Source organism: Pseudophryne corroboree, chromosome 7 (assembly GCF_028390025.1).
Source record: "Pseudophryne corroboree isolate aPseCor3 chromosome 7, aPseCor3.hap2, whole genome shotgun sequence".
Taxonomy (NCBI): Eukaryota; Metazoa; Chordata; class Amphibia; order Anura; family Myobatrachidae; genus Pseudophryne; species Pseudophryne corroboree.
In genome coordinates, this window is record NC_086450.1 from 31,190,276 (window position 1) to 31,206,925 (window position 16,650).

The window sequence follows — 16,650 nt, forward strand, 5'->3', positions numbered from 1 at the left end:
GTGTTCATTCCGGGAGTGGACAACTGGGAAGCAGACTTCCTCAGCAGACACGATCTTCACCCGGGGGAGTGGGGACTTCACCCAGAAGTCTTCCACATGATTGTGAACCGTTGGGAAAAACCAAAGGTGGACATGATGGCGTCCCGCCTCAACAAAACACTGTACAGATATTGCGCCAGGTCAAGGGACCCTCAGGCAATAGCTGTGGACGCTCTGGTAACACCGTGGGTGTACCAGTCAGTATATGTGTTCCCTCCTCTGCCTCTCATACCCAAGGTACTGAGAATCATAAGAAGGAGAGGTGTAAAGACTATACTCGTGGCTCCGGATTGGCCAAGAAGGACTTGGTACCCGGAAATTCAAGAGATGCTCACGGAAGACCCGTGGCCTCTACCTCTAAGAAAGGACCTGCTCCAGCAGGGACCATGTCTGTTCCAAGACTTACCGCGGCTGCGTTTGACGGCATGGCGGTTGAACGCCGGATCCTGAAGGAAAAAGGCATTCCGGATGAAGTTATCCCTACCCTGATCAAAGCCAGGAAGGATGTAACTGTGCAACATTATCACCGTATTTGGCGTAAATATGTTGCGTGGTGTGAGGCCAGGAAGGCCCCTACAGAGGAATTTCAACTGGGTCGATTCCTGCATTTCCTGCAAACAGGACTGTCTATGGGCCTCAAATTAGGGTCCATTAAGGTTCAAATTTCGGCCCTGTCAATATTCTTCCAAAAAGAACTAGCTTCAGTTCCTGAAGTTCAGACGTTTGTCAAGGGGGTACTGCATATACAGCCTCCTTTTGTGCCTCCAGTGGCACCTTGGGATCTCAATGTAGTTTTGGGATTCCTAAAATCACATTGGTTTGAACCACTCACCACTGTGGACTTAAAATATCTCACATGGAAAGTGGTAATGCTGTTAGCCCTGGCTTCAGCCAGGCGTGTATCAGAATTGGCGGCTTTATCCTATAAAAGCCCTTACCTAATTTTTCATACGGACAGGGCAGAATTGAGGACTCGTCCTCAATTTCTCCCTAAGGTGGTTTCAGCATTTCACTTAAACCAGCCTATTGTGGTGCCTGCGGCTACTAGGGACTTGGAGGATTCCAAGTTGCTGGACGTAGTCAGGGCCCTGAAAATATATGTTTCCAGGACGGCTGGAGTCAGAAAATCTGACTCGCTGTTTATCCTGTATGCACCCAACAAGCTGGGTGCCCCTGCTTCTAAGCAGACGATTGCTCGTTGGATTTGTAGTACAATTCAGCTTGCACATTCTGTGGCAGGCCTGCCACAGCCAAAATCTGTAAAAGCCCATTCCACACGGAAAGTGGGCTCATCTTGGGCGGCTGCCCGAGGGGTCTCGGCTTTACAACTTTGCCGAGCAGCTACTTGGTCAGGGGCAAATACGTTTGCAAAATTCTACAAATTTGATACCCTGGCTGAGGAGGACCTGGAGTTCTCTCATTCGGTGCTGCAGAGTCATCCGCACTCTCCCGCCCGTTTGGGAGCTTTGGTATAATCCCCATGGTCCTTTCGGAGTCCCCAGCATCCACTAGGACGTTAGAGAAAATAAGAATTTACTTACCGATAATTCTATTTCTCATAGTCCGTAGTGGATGCTGGGCGCCCATCCCAAGTGCGGATTGTCTGCAATACTTGTACATAGTTATTTTTACAAAAATCGGGTTATTATTGTTGTGAGCCATCTTTTCAGAGGCTCCTCTGTTATCATGCTGTTAACTGGGTTCAAATCACAAGTTGTACAGTGTGATTGGTGTGGCTGGTATGAGTCTTACCCGGGATTCAAAATCCTTCCTTATTGTGTACGCTCGTCCGGGTACAGTATCCTAACTGAGGCTTGGAGGAGGGTCATAGGGGGAGGAGCCAGTGCACACCAGGTAGTCCTAAAGCTTTTACTTTTGTGCCCAGTCTCCTGCGGAGCTGCTATTCCCCATGGTCCTTTCGGAGTCCCCAGCATCCACTACGGACTATGAGAAATAGAATTATCGGTAAGTAAATTCTTATTATTCCCCTCCTCATTACCTTGTGCAGCAGAGCTCATCACAGTGACTGTAGGAGGAGCTCAGTGTGTCTGTGTATAATATTCCCCTCCTCATTACCTTGTGCAGCAGAGCTCATCACAGTGACTGTAGGAGGTGTTCAGTGTGTCTGTGTATAATATTCCCCTCCTCACTACCTTGTGTAGCAGAGCTCATCACAGTGACTGTAGTAGGAGCTCAGTGTGTCTGTGTATAATATTCCCCTCCTCATTACCTTGTGCAGCAGAGCTCATCACAGTGACTGTAGGAGGTGTTCAGTGTGTCTGTGTATAATATTCCCCTCCTCACTACCTTGTGTAGCAGAGCTCATCACAGTGACTGTAGTAGGAGCTCAGTGTGTCTGTGTATAATATTCCCCTCCTCATTACCTTGTGCAGCAGAGCTCATCACAGTGAATGTAGGAGGAGCTCAGTGTGTCTGTGTATAATATTCCCCTCCTCATTACCTTGTGTAGCAGAGCTCATCACAGTGACTGTAGGAGGAGCTCAGTGTGTCTGTGTATAATATTCCCCTCATTACCTTGTGTAGCAGAGCTCATCACAGTGACTGTAGGAGGTGCTCAGTGTGTCTGTGTATAATATTCCCCTCCTCATTACCTTGTGTAGCAGAGCTCATCACAGTGACTGTAGGAGGAGCTCAGTGTGTCTGTGTATAATATTCCCCTCCTCATTACCTTGTGCAGCAGAGCTCATTACAGTGACTGTAGTAGGAGCTCAGTTATTGTGTCTGTGTATAATATTCTCCTCATTACCTTGTGCAGCAGAGCTCATCACAGTGACTGTAGGAGGAGCTCAGTGATTGTGTCTGTGTATAATATTCCCCTCCTCATTACCTTGTGTAGCAGAGCTCATCACAGTGACTGTAGGAGGAGCTCAGTGTGTCCGTGTATAATATTCCCCTCCTCATTACCTTGTGTAGCAGAGCTCATCACAGTGACTGTAGGAGGAGCTCAGTGTCTCTGTGTATAATATTCCCCTCCTCATTATCTTGTGTAGCTGAGCTCATCATGGTGACTGTAGGAGGAGCTCAGTGAGTGTGTCTGTGTATAATATTCCCCTCATTACCTTGTGTAGCAGAGCTCATCACATTGACTGTAAGAGGAGCTCAGTGTGTCTGTGTATAATATTCCCCTCATTCCCTTGTGTAGCAGAGCTCATCACAGTGACTGTAGGAGGAGCTCAGTGATTGTGTCTGTGTATAATATTCTCCTCATTACCTTGTGCAGCAGAGCTCATCACAGTGACTGTAGGAGGAGCTCAGTGATTGTGTCTGTGTATAATATTCCCCCTCATTACCTTGTGTAGCAGAGCTCATCACAGTGACTGTAGGAGGAGCTCAGTGTGTCTGTGTATAATATTCCCCTCCTCATTACCTTGTGTAGCTGAGCTCATCACAGTGACTGTAGGAGGAGCTCAGTGATTGTGTCTGTGTATAATATTCCCCTCCTCATTACCTTGTGCAGCAGAGCTCATCACAGTGACTGTAGGAGGAGCTCAGTATGTCTGTGTATACTATTCCCCTCCTCATTACCTTGTGTAGCAGAGCTCATCACAGTGACTGTAGGAAGTGCTCAGTGTGTCTGTGTATAATATTCCCCTCATTACCTTGTGCAGCAGAACTCATCACAGTGACTGTAGGAGGAGCTCAGTGTGTCTGTGTATAATATTCCCCTCCTCATTACCTTGTGTAGCAGAGCTCATCACAGTGATTGTAGGAGGGGCTCAGTGTGTCTGTGTATAATATTCCCCTCCTCATTACCTTGTGTAGCAGAGCTCATCACAGTGACTGTAGGAGGAGCTCAGTGTGTCTGTGTATAATATTCCCCTCCTCATTACCTTGTGTAGCAGAGCTCATCACAGTGATTGTAGGAGGAGTTCATTGTGTCTGTGTATAATATTCCCCTCCTCATTACCTTGTGTAGCAGAGCTCATCACAGTGACTGTAGGAGAAGCTCAGTGTGTCTGTGTATAATATTCCCCTCATTGCCTTGTGTAGCAGAGCTCATCACAGTGATTGTAGGAGGAGCTTGGTGTTTCTGTGTATAATATTCCCCTCCTCATTACCTTGTGTAGCAGAGCTCATCACAGTGACTGTAGGAGAAGCTCAGTGTGTCTGTGTATAATATTCCCCTCCTCATTACCTTGTGAAGCAGAACTCATCACAGTGACTGTAGGAGGAGCTCAGTGATTGTGTTTGTGTATAATATTTCCCTCCTCATTGCCTTGTGTAGCAGAGCTCATCACAGTGATTGTGTCTGTGTGTAATATTCCCCTCCTCATTATATTGTGTAGCAGAGCTCATCACAGTGACTGTAGTAGGAGCTCAGTGATTGTGTCTGTGTATAATATTCCCCTCCTTATTACCTTGTGTAGCAGAGCTCATCACAGTGACCGTAGGGGGAGCTCAGTGATTGTGTCTGTGTATAATATTCCCCTACTCATTACCTTGTGTAGCAGAGCTCATCACAGTGACTGTAGGAGGAGCTCAGTGATTGTGTCTGTGTATACTATTCTCCTCCTCATTACTTTGTGTAGCAGAGCTCATCACAGTGACTGTAGGAGGAGCTCAGTGTGTCTGTGTATAATATTTCCCTCCTCATTACCTTGTGTAGCAGAGCTCATCACAGTGGCTGTAGGAGGAGCTCAGTGTGTCTGTGTATAATATTCCCCTCCTCATTACCTTGTGTAGCAGAGCTCATCACAGTGACTGTAGGAGGTGACCAGTGTGTCTGTGTTTAATATTCCCCTCCTCATTACCTTGTGCAGCAGAGCTCATCACAGTGACTATAGGAGGAGCTCAGTGATTGTGTCTGTGTATAATATTCCCCTCCTCATTACCTTGTGCAGCAGAGCTCATCACAGTGACTATAGGAGGAGCTCAGTGATTGTGTCTGTGTATAATATTCCCCTCCTCATTGCCTTGTGTAGCAGAGCTCATCACAGTGACTGTAGGAGGAGCTCAGTGTGTTTGTGTATACTATTCCCCTCCTCATTACCTTGTGTAGCAGAGCTCATCACAGTGATTGTAGGAGGAGCTCAGTGTGTCTGTGTATAATATTCCCCTCCTCATTACCTTGTGTAGCAGAGCTCATCACAGTGACTGTAGAGGAGCTCATTGATCAAGTTTACAGTATTCTCCTCTTCAACGTTTGTAGCAGATCATGTCTTTGGTCTGAATACAATTTGCTGGATGTAATAAGCTATGAGATCATAAAACGCCATCATACACACCAAGAAAATATTGAAGGAACACCGAGCTGTACTGTGTTGCATGTTACCCTGAATCTTGTAGTTCTGGAAAAGGAAGCATGTTCTTATTATCAGGGTTTTTTTGTTGGTAAATAAGATGCAGCTAGAGGCGTTGCACTATACAGTGGATACTCAGATACATGGAGGTCATGCAGTGGATACTCGGATACATGGAGGTCATGCAGTGGATACTCGGACACATGGAGGTCATGCAGTGGATACTCGGACACATGGAGGTCATGCAGTGGATACTCGGACACATGGAGGTCATGCAGTGGATACTCGGACACATGGATGTCATGCAGTAGATACTCAGATACACGTAGGTCATGCAGTGGATACTCAGACACATGGAGGTCATGCAGTGCGTACTCGGACACATGGAGATCATGCAGTGGATACATGGAGGTCATGCAGTGAATACTCTGATACATGGAGGTCATGCAGTGGATACATGGAGGTCATGCAGTGGATATTCAGATACACGGAGGTCATGCAGTGGATACTCGGACACATGGAAGTCATGCAGTGGATACTCGGATACATGGAGGTCATGCAGTGGATACTCGGACACATGGAGATTATGCAATGGATACATCGAGGTCATGCAGTGAATACTCGGATACATGGAGGTCATGCAGTGAATACATGGAGGTCATGCAGTGGATACTCAGACACATGGAGATCATGCAGTGGAAACATGGAGGTCATGCAGTGAATACTCTGATACATGGAGGTCATGCAGTGGATACATGGAGGTCATGCAGTGGATACATGGAGGTCATGCAGTGGATATTCAGATACATGGAGATCATGCAGTGGATACATGGAGGTCATGCAGTGAATACTCGGATACATGGAAGTCATGCAGTGGATACATGGAGGTCATGCAGTGGATACTCGGATACATGGAGGTCATGCAGTGGATACTCGGATACATGGAGGTCATGCAGTGGATACTCAGATACATGGAGGTCATGCAGTGGATACATGGAGATCATGCAGTGGATACATGGAGGTCATGCAGTGGATACTCAGATACATGGAGGTCATGCAGTGGATACATGGAGGTCATGCAGTGGATACTCAGATACATGGAGATCATGCAGTGGATACATGGAGGTCATGCAGTGGATACTCAGATACATGGAGGTCATGCAGTGGATACATGGAGGTCATGCAGTGAATACTCGGATACATGGAGGTCATGCAGTGGATACATGGAGGTCATGCAGTGGATACTCGGATACATGGAGGTCATGCAGTGAATACTCGGATACATGGAGGTCATGCAGTGGATACTCAGATACATGGAGATCATGTAGTGGATACATGGAGGTCATGCAGTGGATACTCGGATACATGGAGGTCATGCAGTGGATACTCAGATACATGGAGGTCATGCAGTGGATACATGGAGATCATGCAGTGGATACATGGAGGTCATGCAGTGGATACTCAGATACATGGAGGTCATGCAGTGGATACATGGAGGTCATGCAGTGGATACTCAGATACATGGAGATCATGCAGTGGATACATGGAGGTCATGCAGTGGATACTCGGATACATGGAGGTCATGCAGTGGATACATGGAGGTCATGCAGTGGATACTCGGATACATGGAGGTCATGCAGTGAATACTCGAATACATGGAGGTCATGCAGTGGATACTCAGATACATGGAGATCATGCAGTAGATACATGAAGGTCATGCAGTGGATACTCGGATACATGGAGGTCATGCAGTGGATACTCAGGTACATGGAGGTCATGCAGTGGATACTCAGATACATGGAGGTCATGCAGTGAATACTCGGATACATGGAGGTCATACAGTGGATACTCAGATACATGGAGGTCATGCAGTGGATACATGGAGATCATGCAGTGGATACATGGAGGTCATGCAGTGGATACTCAGATACATGGAGGTCATGCAGTGGATACATGGAGGTCATGCAGTGGATACTCAGATACATGGAGATCATGCAGTGGATACATGGAGGTCATGCAGTGGATACTCAGATACATGGAGGTCATGCAGTGGATACATGGAGATCATGCAGTAGATACATGAAGGTCATGCAGTGGATACTCGGATACATGGAGGTCATGCAGTGGATACTCAGGTACATGGAGGTCATGCAGTGGATACTCAGATACATGGAGGTCATGCAGTGAATACTCGGATACATGGAGGTCATGCAGTGGATACTCAGACACATGGAGGTCATGCAGTGGATACTCGGATACATGGAGGTCATGCAGTGAATACTCTGATACATGGAGGTCATGCAGTGAATACTCTGATACATGGAGGTCATGCAGTGGATACATGGAGGTCATGCAGTGGATACTCTGATACATGGAGGTCATGCAGTGGATACATGGAGGTCATGCAGTGGATACTCAGACACATGGAGGTCATGCAGTGGATACTCAGACACATGGAGGTCATGCAGTGGATACTCGGACACATGGAGGTCATGCAGGGGATACTCGGATACATGGAGGTCATGCAGTGGATACTCAGGCACATGGGGTGTTTATGCAGTGGATAGGCGGAAGACACGTTGGTACCACACAGTTAATACAAGGAAGACACATGGGTCCCACGGGAGGCAATCAATTTGTCCCACGCAGGGGATATACATTCACATGCAGAGCACATACGGATGCACGCATGTGAGGGTACTGTATGATCCTTCATCTCAGAAGGCCTCCCCCAGTCCCCTTTGAATTGCTCTATAATGAGTGGGACAGTGCCACCCGAGTGTCTGGCAGCTGAGGAAAGGTGCCGGCCAGTTGGAAAGCAGACAGTCCCCTTGAATCGGGACTATCCCATCGGATAGTGGGACAGGTGAGCAGTGTAACCCAGCTGTATCTGTAAATGAAATCAGCGTCGCTCAGAGACACCAATTACAATCTTTCAGGTTTTATTCTGACCCAGGCTGCGTGAGTCACTTTGTCTTCACTGTCGGTGCAGAATCCAGCAGCATAAAATTATACCTAGTATATAAAATAAATTGGAATGAATGTCTTTTTTCTGCAAGCCCTATTACTGGCGGTGGCACGTTCGGAGTGCTGGGAATGTAAATATGCATGTGTTCCACTTCCAATACACTTATTTTAGCTCCTTTTTGTGGCTTGTATTAATATTTTATTTACATAGCCCAAAGATATTCTGGATAACGCGTTTCTGCTGTGAACGTTTTTTTATTTTTATAAAGATTTTTATTTGGGTATGTCTCAGCTACTCCTAAGTAATGAAATCCTTAAACCATATAAGATAACTAAAAGGCGGCTATCACGTTTCTGAAGGCGCATAAACATACGTCTACTAACCAATAACTAGAACCCATGGGCTTTACAACCCCTGTGCACACTAGGAGGTAGAAGTGTGTATTACTGTGCATTCGGCAGCGCAGTTACAGTACATTTATAATAAAGCATGCATATAGCGTACTACAGTAACTAGCTAAAACAAATTCCCCAAAGACAGTGACAGCTCGCTACTGCAGGAGAGCCCGGTGCAGAGCTGGCAGTGTGGTCTGAGATGGAGAGAGGGAGAGCGCCCACTAGTGCAGGAGTTTAGGATTGCATCCAAGTCCTGTTGTGCTTCATCTGCGACTGAACATAGGTTTAAACCTGATTCCTGTGCGGCTGAAGTCACAGCCTGGCGTCTCTAGTGCCCTGTGAGTGGTGTTTCACTGCATCTATGATGGAAGTAAGACAGAAATGTAAAAAAAATAACCCTATATTATGCTACACCTATCTGAGTATCTCTGCCACGCTGGGCGTATGGCGTACAGGCGCCAGAGGTATGAGGACACCACTGTATATTGTGTGCCATAGAGACGGCTGTGTAAGAGCTGTTGATGCTGTAGAACAGGCCTGGCCAACCTGTGGCTCCCCAGCTGTTGTGAAACTACAAGTCTCAGCATGCCCTGCCACAATTTTAGGATTCTCTAATAACAAAACTGTGACAGGCCATGCTGGGACCTGTAGTTTCACAAAAAGATGTAATTTCGGGGATGGGGTGGTATTGAGCAAATTGTCTTTACGTCCTACGTGACCCCTCTCTGTGACTGAAGTGTTGCAGCTTTTTATTTCAATATCTTGAAATTAATAATGGGAAGAACATTTCAGGAAAAGCTTCACTCGCCCAACTTTCATGGATTACTATTACTGGCTTCTATTCCCAAGGAGCCACAGAGTGTCGGCATGCCGACACTTTCCCGTCATTGTTTCACTTGCGGTTTTCTAGGTTTGCATTCTAAGAAAGTTCTGGGTTAAAACAAAGTATATCTCCGTTTTTTTTAACGTTATTCTTAAAGATTGCTGACCGCAGCCTGACAACAGTTCTTTGACGATTGGCGTTGCAGGTTAGGCTGAGACTCAGTCATCCACACTATCAGTACTTTAATCAAACCCACCCATCCTCACAGATGGGCCGCCATAAAGCCTCCAGCAGCTGTGGATGCCATACAGTAGCCCCTCTCATACAGCCTTAGGGGTCTATTCAGGAAGAAGTGAAAAGACTGGAGAAGTGAGCCAGTGGAGAAGTTGCCCATGGCAACCAATCAGCATTGAAGTAACATTTATAATTTGCATACTGTACAATTGTACGGAGCAGCTGATTGGTTGCCATGGGCAACTTCTCCACAGGCTCACGTCTCCACTCTTTTCACTGCTTCATGAATAGACCCCTTAGACACTGGCGTGCGCAGCACATTTTATTAGGGGGTGCACCGTTGGAGGGGTGTGTCTAGCATCGCCTTTTGGGCGTGTCTAGCACCATCTATTGACGGTCAATGCATATAAAATATCCACCTTTGTAGCAATCCTAATAAAGCAGATACATTGTCGGATGTTGTGGTGTGCACCAAACAAACACCCCTGATGGCACTCACTGCAATTATACTGCTCCTCCTCAGCCTGGTCTGGCTCCCCCTCTTTTTCCCCTGCAAGCTGCAGCAGCTTACTTACAAGTCAGTTACTCACTGACTCTGACAGTCGCAGACTAGTACTGCTGCTGCTGGAAAAACGAGTGACGTGTCAATGCTGCTGCCGGACGTCTGCCAGTATTGAATTTGTCTTCCTAAGATGAACGCTGGCTGCATGCTGATCCTCATCAGTGGCTGGCGTTGGCATAGCATAGAAGGAGAGAGGTGGGCATGTGGTGGGTGGGCGTGCGAGCAGCATGATGTAATCACGTCACATCACACTGTTTTTGTACATGGAGGTGGAGCCAGGTGTTTGAAAGCCGGTGGCAGTGGCACCCTTGATTAACCCAGGTGTCCGGTCAGTAATGCAGTCCTGACAGGGTGCAGCGCAGAGGGGACAGTAATCGGCCTGCTCGGCGATCGCTGCATCAGGCATGTGAGATCGGGGTGACAGACATTAGGGGGTGCCTGTGCGCACCAGGCACCCCCCCTGGGCACACCTATGCCCTTAGAGCTGTACCTTCGCCCACCAGCCCTATGCAGTTATATTCCCTCCAGCTCAGTGAAGCCCTCACTTGCCTTTGGTAGTGATGCTTCAATGTCCTTTTCAGTCGCATTGGTCTAGAGTTGGAGCAGGGTGATGTCCTGCAGAGATTAGGAAGCTATATATACTTATATTAGATCAGAATGCAGTAGACAGAAGATGACGACCTGGGCTGTAAGAGGACACATTTCCCAACAGTGAATGGTAACCCAGCTCCTAAGAGAGGACTTGTGCTGAGTATGTGGTCTCATGTGTCTAGGTGGAGTCACAAGGTCTGGTGACACTTTAGCAGGCATGGGGCAATCAGATCTGACTGATACCGTACCTTGTCCTTGCAGGGTTCGCTCTGCAGATCCAGTGCTATCAGTGTGAGGAGTTCCAGAAGGATGACTGCTCGTCCCCAGAATTCATAGTGAACTGCACGGTCAATGTCCAGGACACATGTCAGAAAGAGGTCATGGAGAAGAGCGATGGTGAGTAGCGAGGGTTCTGATCAACAGGGACAAATGACGATCGTGTTATTTGATGCACAGTAATTTTATATGGCTGGCATGTTTGCTGCAGTGATTGACGGGGAGGTGTGTCAAGCCTTGGAGAGTTATAAAGTGGAGTAGTTGCCCAAATCAACCAGTACACCTGTGTGCTAGATACATGACCGCTAGCATCTCATTGGTGGCTTGGGGCAACTAGACTTTTATCTTTCTCCAAGGCTTGATAGATCTCCCTCTAGGTTGGGATAAGTCATTCCCATTGAGGCCAAATCAGCCCCATCTCTTGCGACCTGAATCGCATCACGTGTCCATATGTAGAGGCCAGTTTATTTTTAGGAGGAGCTGAAAGTAGTTTGTAAATGGTGGGGATGCTTCTATCATAATTTCCGGACTGAGTAGAATCTCTACAGTGACACATCCGTGAGACAGTCACCGTAGACGCCAAAAGTTGCAAACACTTTTACTGTTAAGGGCCAACAAATACGGTCAAATGCCTATTCGGCATCCAAAGCTAAGATTAGCGGTGGTGGCTTACATTTATTATTAATGTCAATCATATTGATGGACCTCCTGGTGTTATCATATAACCGTGGTGTATGACGAATGCAGTTAAGTCTAGAACCCAGGATCTTGAGAAGAATGTTATGGTCCACGTTAACCAAGGAAATGGGGCAAGAGTTTCCACAGTTTCCTTTTGGATGATAATGATATTGGTGTCACTGGACCTTCTCTTCAGGATTGAAGTAAAGACGTGTGTAAGCTTCGGGGTGACAAAGCCACAACAGGAAAGGGTGGTCAAGCAAACGGAACCTGGGGTTGTAGCTAGTTTTGCGGACAGATTCCTCCTCGGCGATAGGCTCTTTTATAGCTGATTCGTTATTAATGGACAATTTTAAGTAAGCTTATTTAGTTGTAAGTAATTATTAATCGTCTAACTAGGGTTGCAGGGGGTGTTTTAAGATTTTAGGAAGCAAGAAGATTATAAGATTAGGATTTGCCGATGCTCAGTATGAATGGATTTAGAATGGTCTCAGTATTTGATGTCTAGCGGCAGAAGTACTGCTAAAGGTGCCCCTGGTTGTGGCTTTTAAATCCTCCCAAATAAGGAGAGATTCAAAGCAAGGGTTGCATCATGGGGTCTACGTGTAAAAGTGATAATTACCTTACCTTCTGCAATTTAGCCGTAGAGATTGTTTCTCTGTATATATTAAAAGTTGAAACAGAGGAGAAATCACTTGGATCTCTTTGCGGTGACCGGAGGTGCTGGCCGTCATAGCTTCCGCTACTTAAAGGAAATATAAAATTTTCTCATTTTTTATATTTACAAAAAAAAAAAAAAATCCTAATGCCATCTGAAGATGCCGTTATGTGCACTTACCTGGCCCCAGATACTGAGACCGGCAGGTAAGAGGCTGATTTCTTCCCGCTTTCTCCCATAATTATTTATTTATTACCAGTTATTTATATAGCGCACACATATTCCGCAGCGCTTTACAGAGAATATTTTGCCCATTCACATCAGTGCCTGCCCCAGCGGAGCTTACAATCTATATTCCCTACCACATGTACACACACACACATTCACACTAGGGTTATTTTTTTGGTTGGGATCCAATCAACCTACCAGTATATTTTTGGATTGTGGGAGAACACCGGAGTACCCGGAGGAAACCCACGCAAGTACGGGGAGAATATACAAACTCCACACCATTAGGGTCGTGGTGGGAATTAACCCATGACCTCAGTGCTGTGAGGCAGTAATACTAACCACTACACCATCCGTACTGCCCAATAATGCACCATCTCATCTCCACTACAAAGAGTGCGTCACCCAGCCGCCCTGCCCACGCGCAGTGCAGATACATTTTCTTTTGCAAAAGACGTCTACAAATACAGGCCTGTCCTGGCATCACTCTTAAAATAAATATGGATGAAAATAAATTCATGTGAAATGCGGCAGAGAACAGTGAGACTGTACAATTGCACGTCTTTATAAAGAGAGCCCTAAGGGAGAAATATCTGGCAAGGATGTCTCTAGAATCAGAGGGTTTAAGTAGCAGTGATTTGTGGAGCTGGCATGGGTGCTGCCGCCTGGGCTCTGTGAGGAGACGTCGCTGAATGATCTGTCCTGGAGAACGGCGTAAATCAGCTACTTAGCGGTTTAGGGAGAGGGAGGAGAACACTGTTCAGAAATGGACGGCGATGCAGTTTGAGCGATTGTTAGCGGCATATTTATAAGTCGTACAGCGCATGCGTCAAGTTGTAGCGAGGATTTGGCGTTTGATGTACAGTCAGGGGGCATTTGCGGGACGTAATGGCAGTGTGGCGGTTCAAATGCAGACATTGATTGCAATCACACAATATCTCTGGCATCTCCGTTTCAATGGCTCTCCTGTGTGAAAATAGGGTCACTCAGATCTCCGGTAATTGACCGATCTGCGTCCGATGATTGGATTTGAAACGCCGCAGATGGGCTTCTCATTACATATCCCGGTGGTTGCGACCGTTGCGTATTCTCGCACAGCCGCTGCGTACACATTTGCAGCTGCAGTGGCATGTTGCCTTTATCTCTGAATCGGTCCCATAGCCAAATAGTTTATGTAAAATATATGTTCCAGAATGATTATAGGCTTCCTGCATGACTTATATATATATATACAGATGCAGACCCTTCTGTCAGTCAAGTCCTGCGAAAGTACAGCGTGTGCCAACAAATCTGCAAGTTGTCATAACAACAGTTTTCCACCCTGCACGGTGACAGAATGGACTTTTGAAGTCAATGTCGGGATCAATACGTGTGAGTTATTGCTTCACATGTATGGGCCACGCGGGTTTCGTCTGTTAGAGTAATGGGGAAACGTAACAACACTCCACCGACATTTGTCTGCAGCGTTTTCCGCCCTGTGTCCGCTCTTCGGGCTTGATTCATGTTTGTAAGTAAAGCAAAAAAAAGTAACTGTCTGTAACACACCATGTTGCTATGCAACACATTTATATTGTTTCTGTGCAGGGTAAATACTGGCTGCTTTTGCATGTAGCCCACACAGCTTTATATTTACACTGCAATTTAGATTTCAGTTTGAACACACCCCTCCCAAATCTAAATCTCTGCACATGTTACACCTGCCCTACCTGCAGTGCAGCATGGGTGTGCCCAGTTGCTTGCTTTTTTTTGCTCTACTTGCAAAAATGAATCAGTCCCTTTATAAAAAGGGTATGCTGACTATTAAGGTGGTCCTTGAATGCCCTTTGACCTTCATAGCAGGATAAATGACAGGCGACTACACTATGGTGATGCGACTTGAGAGGGTTAGTAGCACCTGGTAGAAGTTGCGTTGTTGTTATTATTAGTGTTAGTTTTATAATTGTGCGCAGTATCATAAAGAAGTTCCATACACACACAGAGAAAACAGAAAATACATACGCACACTATAGTACTAAGCACTGCTAATCAGATTAATTATAATAAACTATACAATCTAACATAGAGCAAGATTGAGGTGTTTAGAATAATGTTTGGCCAAAAATAAATGGGCCCGCCAACCGCGACCCGGTGACCTCATCTGGTGGGTGCGCTGGACTTGAACCTTAGTGTTAGGGACCCACCAGATGAGTCACCAATTCACGGTTGGTGGGCCCATATTTTTGGCCAAAATTTATGCTAAGCACCTCGGTTTTATTCTATGTCAGACTACAGAGTTTATTATAATTAATCTGATTAGCAGTGCTTAGTACTATAGAGTGTGCATCTGCATTTTCTCTTTTTTTTCTCTTTGTGGAACTAAAAGTCTCAGCATGTTAGCACCTCTTATTATGTTTGAAATTAGGGTGTGCTATCCAAGGCGTTGTGCCCCATATATACAAACATAAGAGAATAGTTTTTTTTACAGTGTTTTTGAATGTAAAAGTAGCATTTTCCGTTTTAAATGTAATTAAATGCAAAACACCCAGTCATCTGGTGTTTTATATACTGCTTTCAAAATCAAATGGGAATCTGGTCCCCAGCGGTATTCCAAGCAGAAGTCTCACATAACAAGTCCAGATAGAGGGGTCACGACGGTTTTATGGCATACAGTAACATAGCGGCAATCTGATCAGTGCGGTCAGCCTGGGGGTCAGTATGCAATCAGCCAATCCGAGGTTGCCACACAGTTGTTGTAGGGGTGGGGTTATTATCATAATCATTACCCATAATCGTCACCCTGTAAACACCCTTAGACTTTCCAAAAACCATTCTGCCTCTGCCAGCGTGAGGTAAGATGCACTCAAGGGCAGCACGGGCGGTGTAATGGTTAGTATTACTGCCTCACAGCACTGAGGAAATGCGTTTGATTCCCACCATGGCCCGTACAATGTGGGGTTTGTATGTTCTCCCCGTGCTTGCGTGGGTTTCCTCCGGGTACTCCAGTTTACAGACAGGTTAATTGGCTCTCAACAAAAATGAACCTTAGCATGAATGTGTGTAGGGAATAAAGAGGGTGTTTCAGGCTTGATCACTACTGTGCGTTTTCTCTCAGCGGGCGATCAGCAATAGACTGCGTATGCGTATGCACTGAACTGCGTGCGTCGGCCAACAACAGTGGACATCGCCGGTCAGTGACGGGATGGTGCGAAAATTCCGATCGCACAGGCGTTAGCAAAGTGATTGACAGGAAGAGGCTGTTTGTGGGTGGCAACTGACCGTTTTCTTGGAGTGTCCGGAAAGACGCAGGCGTGGCCAAGCGTTTTCATGGAGGGTGTGTGACGTCAGCTCCGGCCCCGATCAGCCCGTTCTCATCGCACTGTAGGAGTAAGTCCTGGGCTGCGCATAGACTGCGATCGCACACTTGCACGGCGAATTTACACTCCCCCTTGGGCGGCGACTGTCTGAACGCAGGACAGCAAAGTTAGCAGCCCAGCGATCAGGTCTGGATTAAACTCCGAAAATTGTAAACTCCACTGGGGCAGGGACTGATGTGAATGGCCTCATGTTGCTATAATAGAGGCACGTGATATAATACAGGATGCATTCTATAAAAGTGCAGGAATCCTTTACATAAGGCGTGAAAAATAATATTATATCTCGGTAACTAAATTAAATGAATTCAAATTTCTTATAAGAAGTGAAAAATGACTTCGCCTTAGAAATGATAGTTATGTGTCATTTAATATCCTGGTATATTTTCTCTAACGTCCTAAGTGGATGCTGGGACTCCGTAAGGACCATGGGGAATAGCAGCTCCGCAGGAGACTGGGCACAAAAGTAAAAGCTTGAACTAGCTGGTGTGCACTGGCTCCTCCCCCTATGACCCTCCTCCAAGCCTCAGTTAGATCTTTGTGCCCGAACGAGAAGGGTGCATGCTAGGTGGCTCTCCTGAGCTGCT

At 46.3% G+C, this 16,650-nt stretch overlaps 1 protein-coding gene across 1 annotated transcript in view; it reads left to right on the top strand.

Moving 5' to 3' along the window:
• Window positions 1-16,650, top strand: part of LYPD1 (LY6/PLAUR domain containing 1) — a 170,926-nt gene that overhangs the window by 68,450 nt on the left and 85,826 nt on the right. Inside the window, exon 2 of the mRNA XM_063932882.1 lies at window positions 11,135-11,269. Coding sequence (XP_063788952.1) covers window positions 11,135-11,269 — 135 coding nt within the window. The remainder of the gene's footprint in view (window positions 1-11,134; window positions 11,270-16,650) is intronic.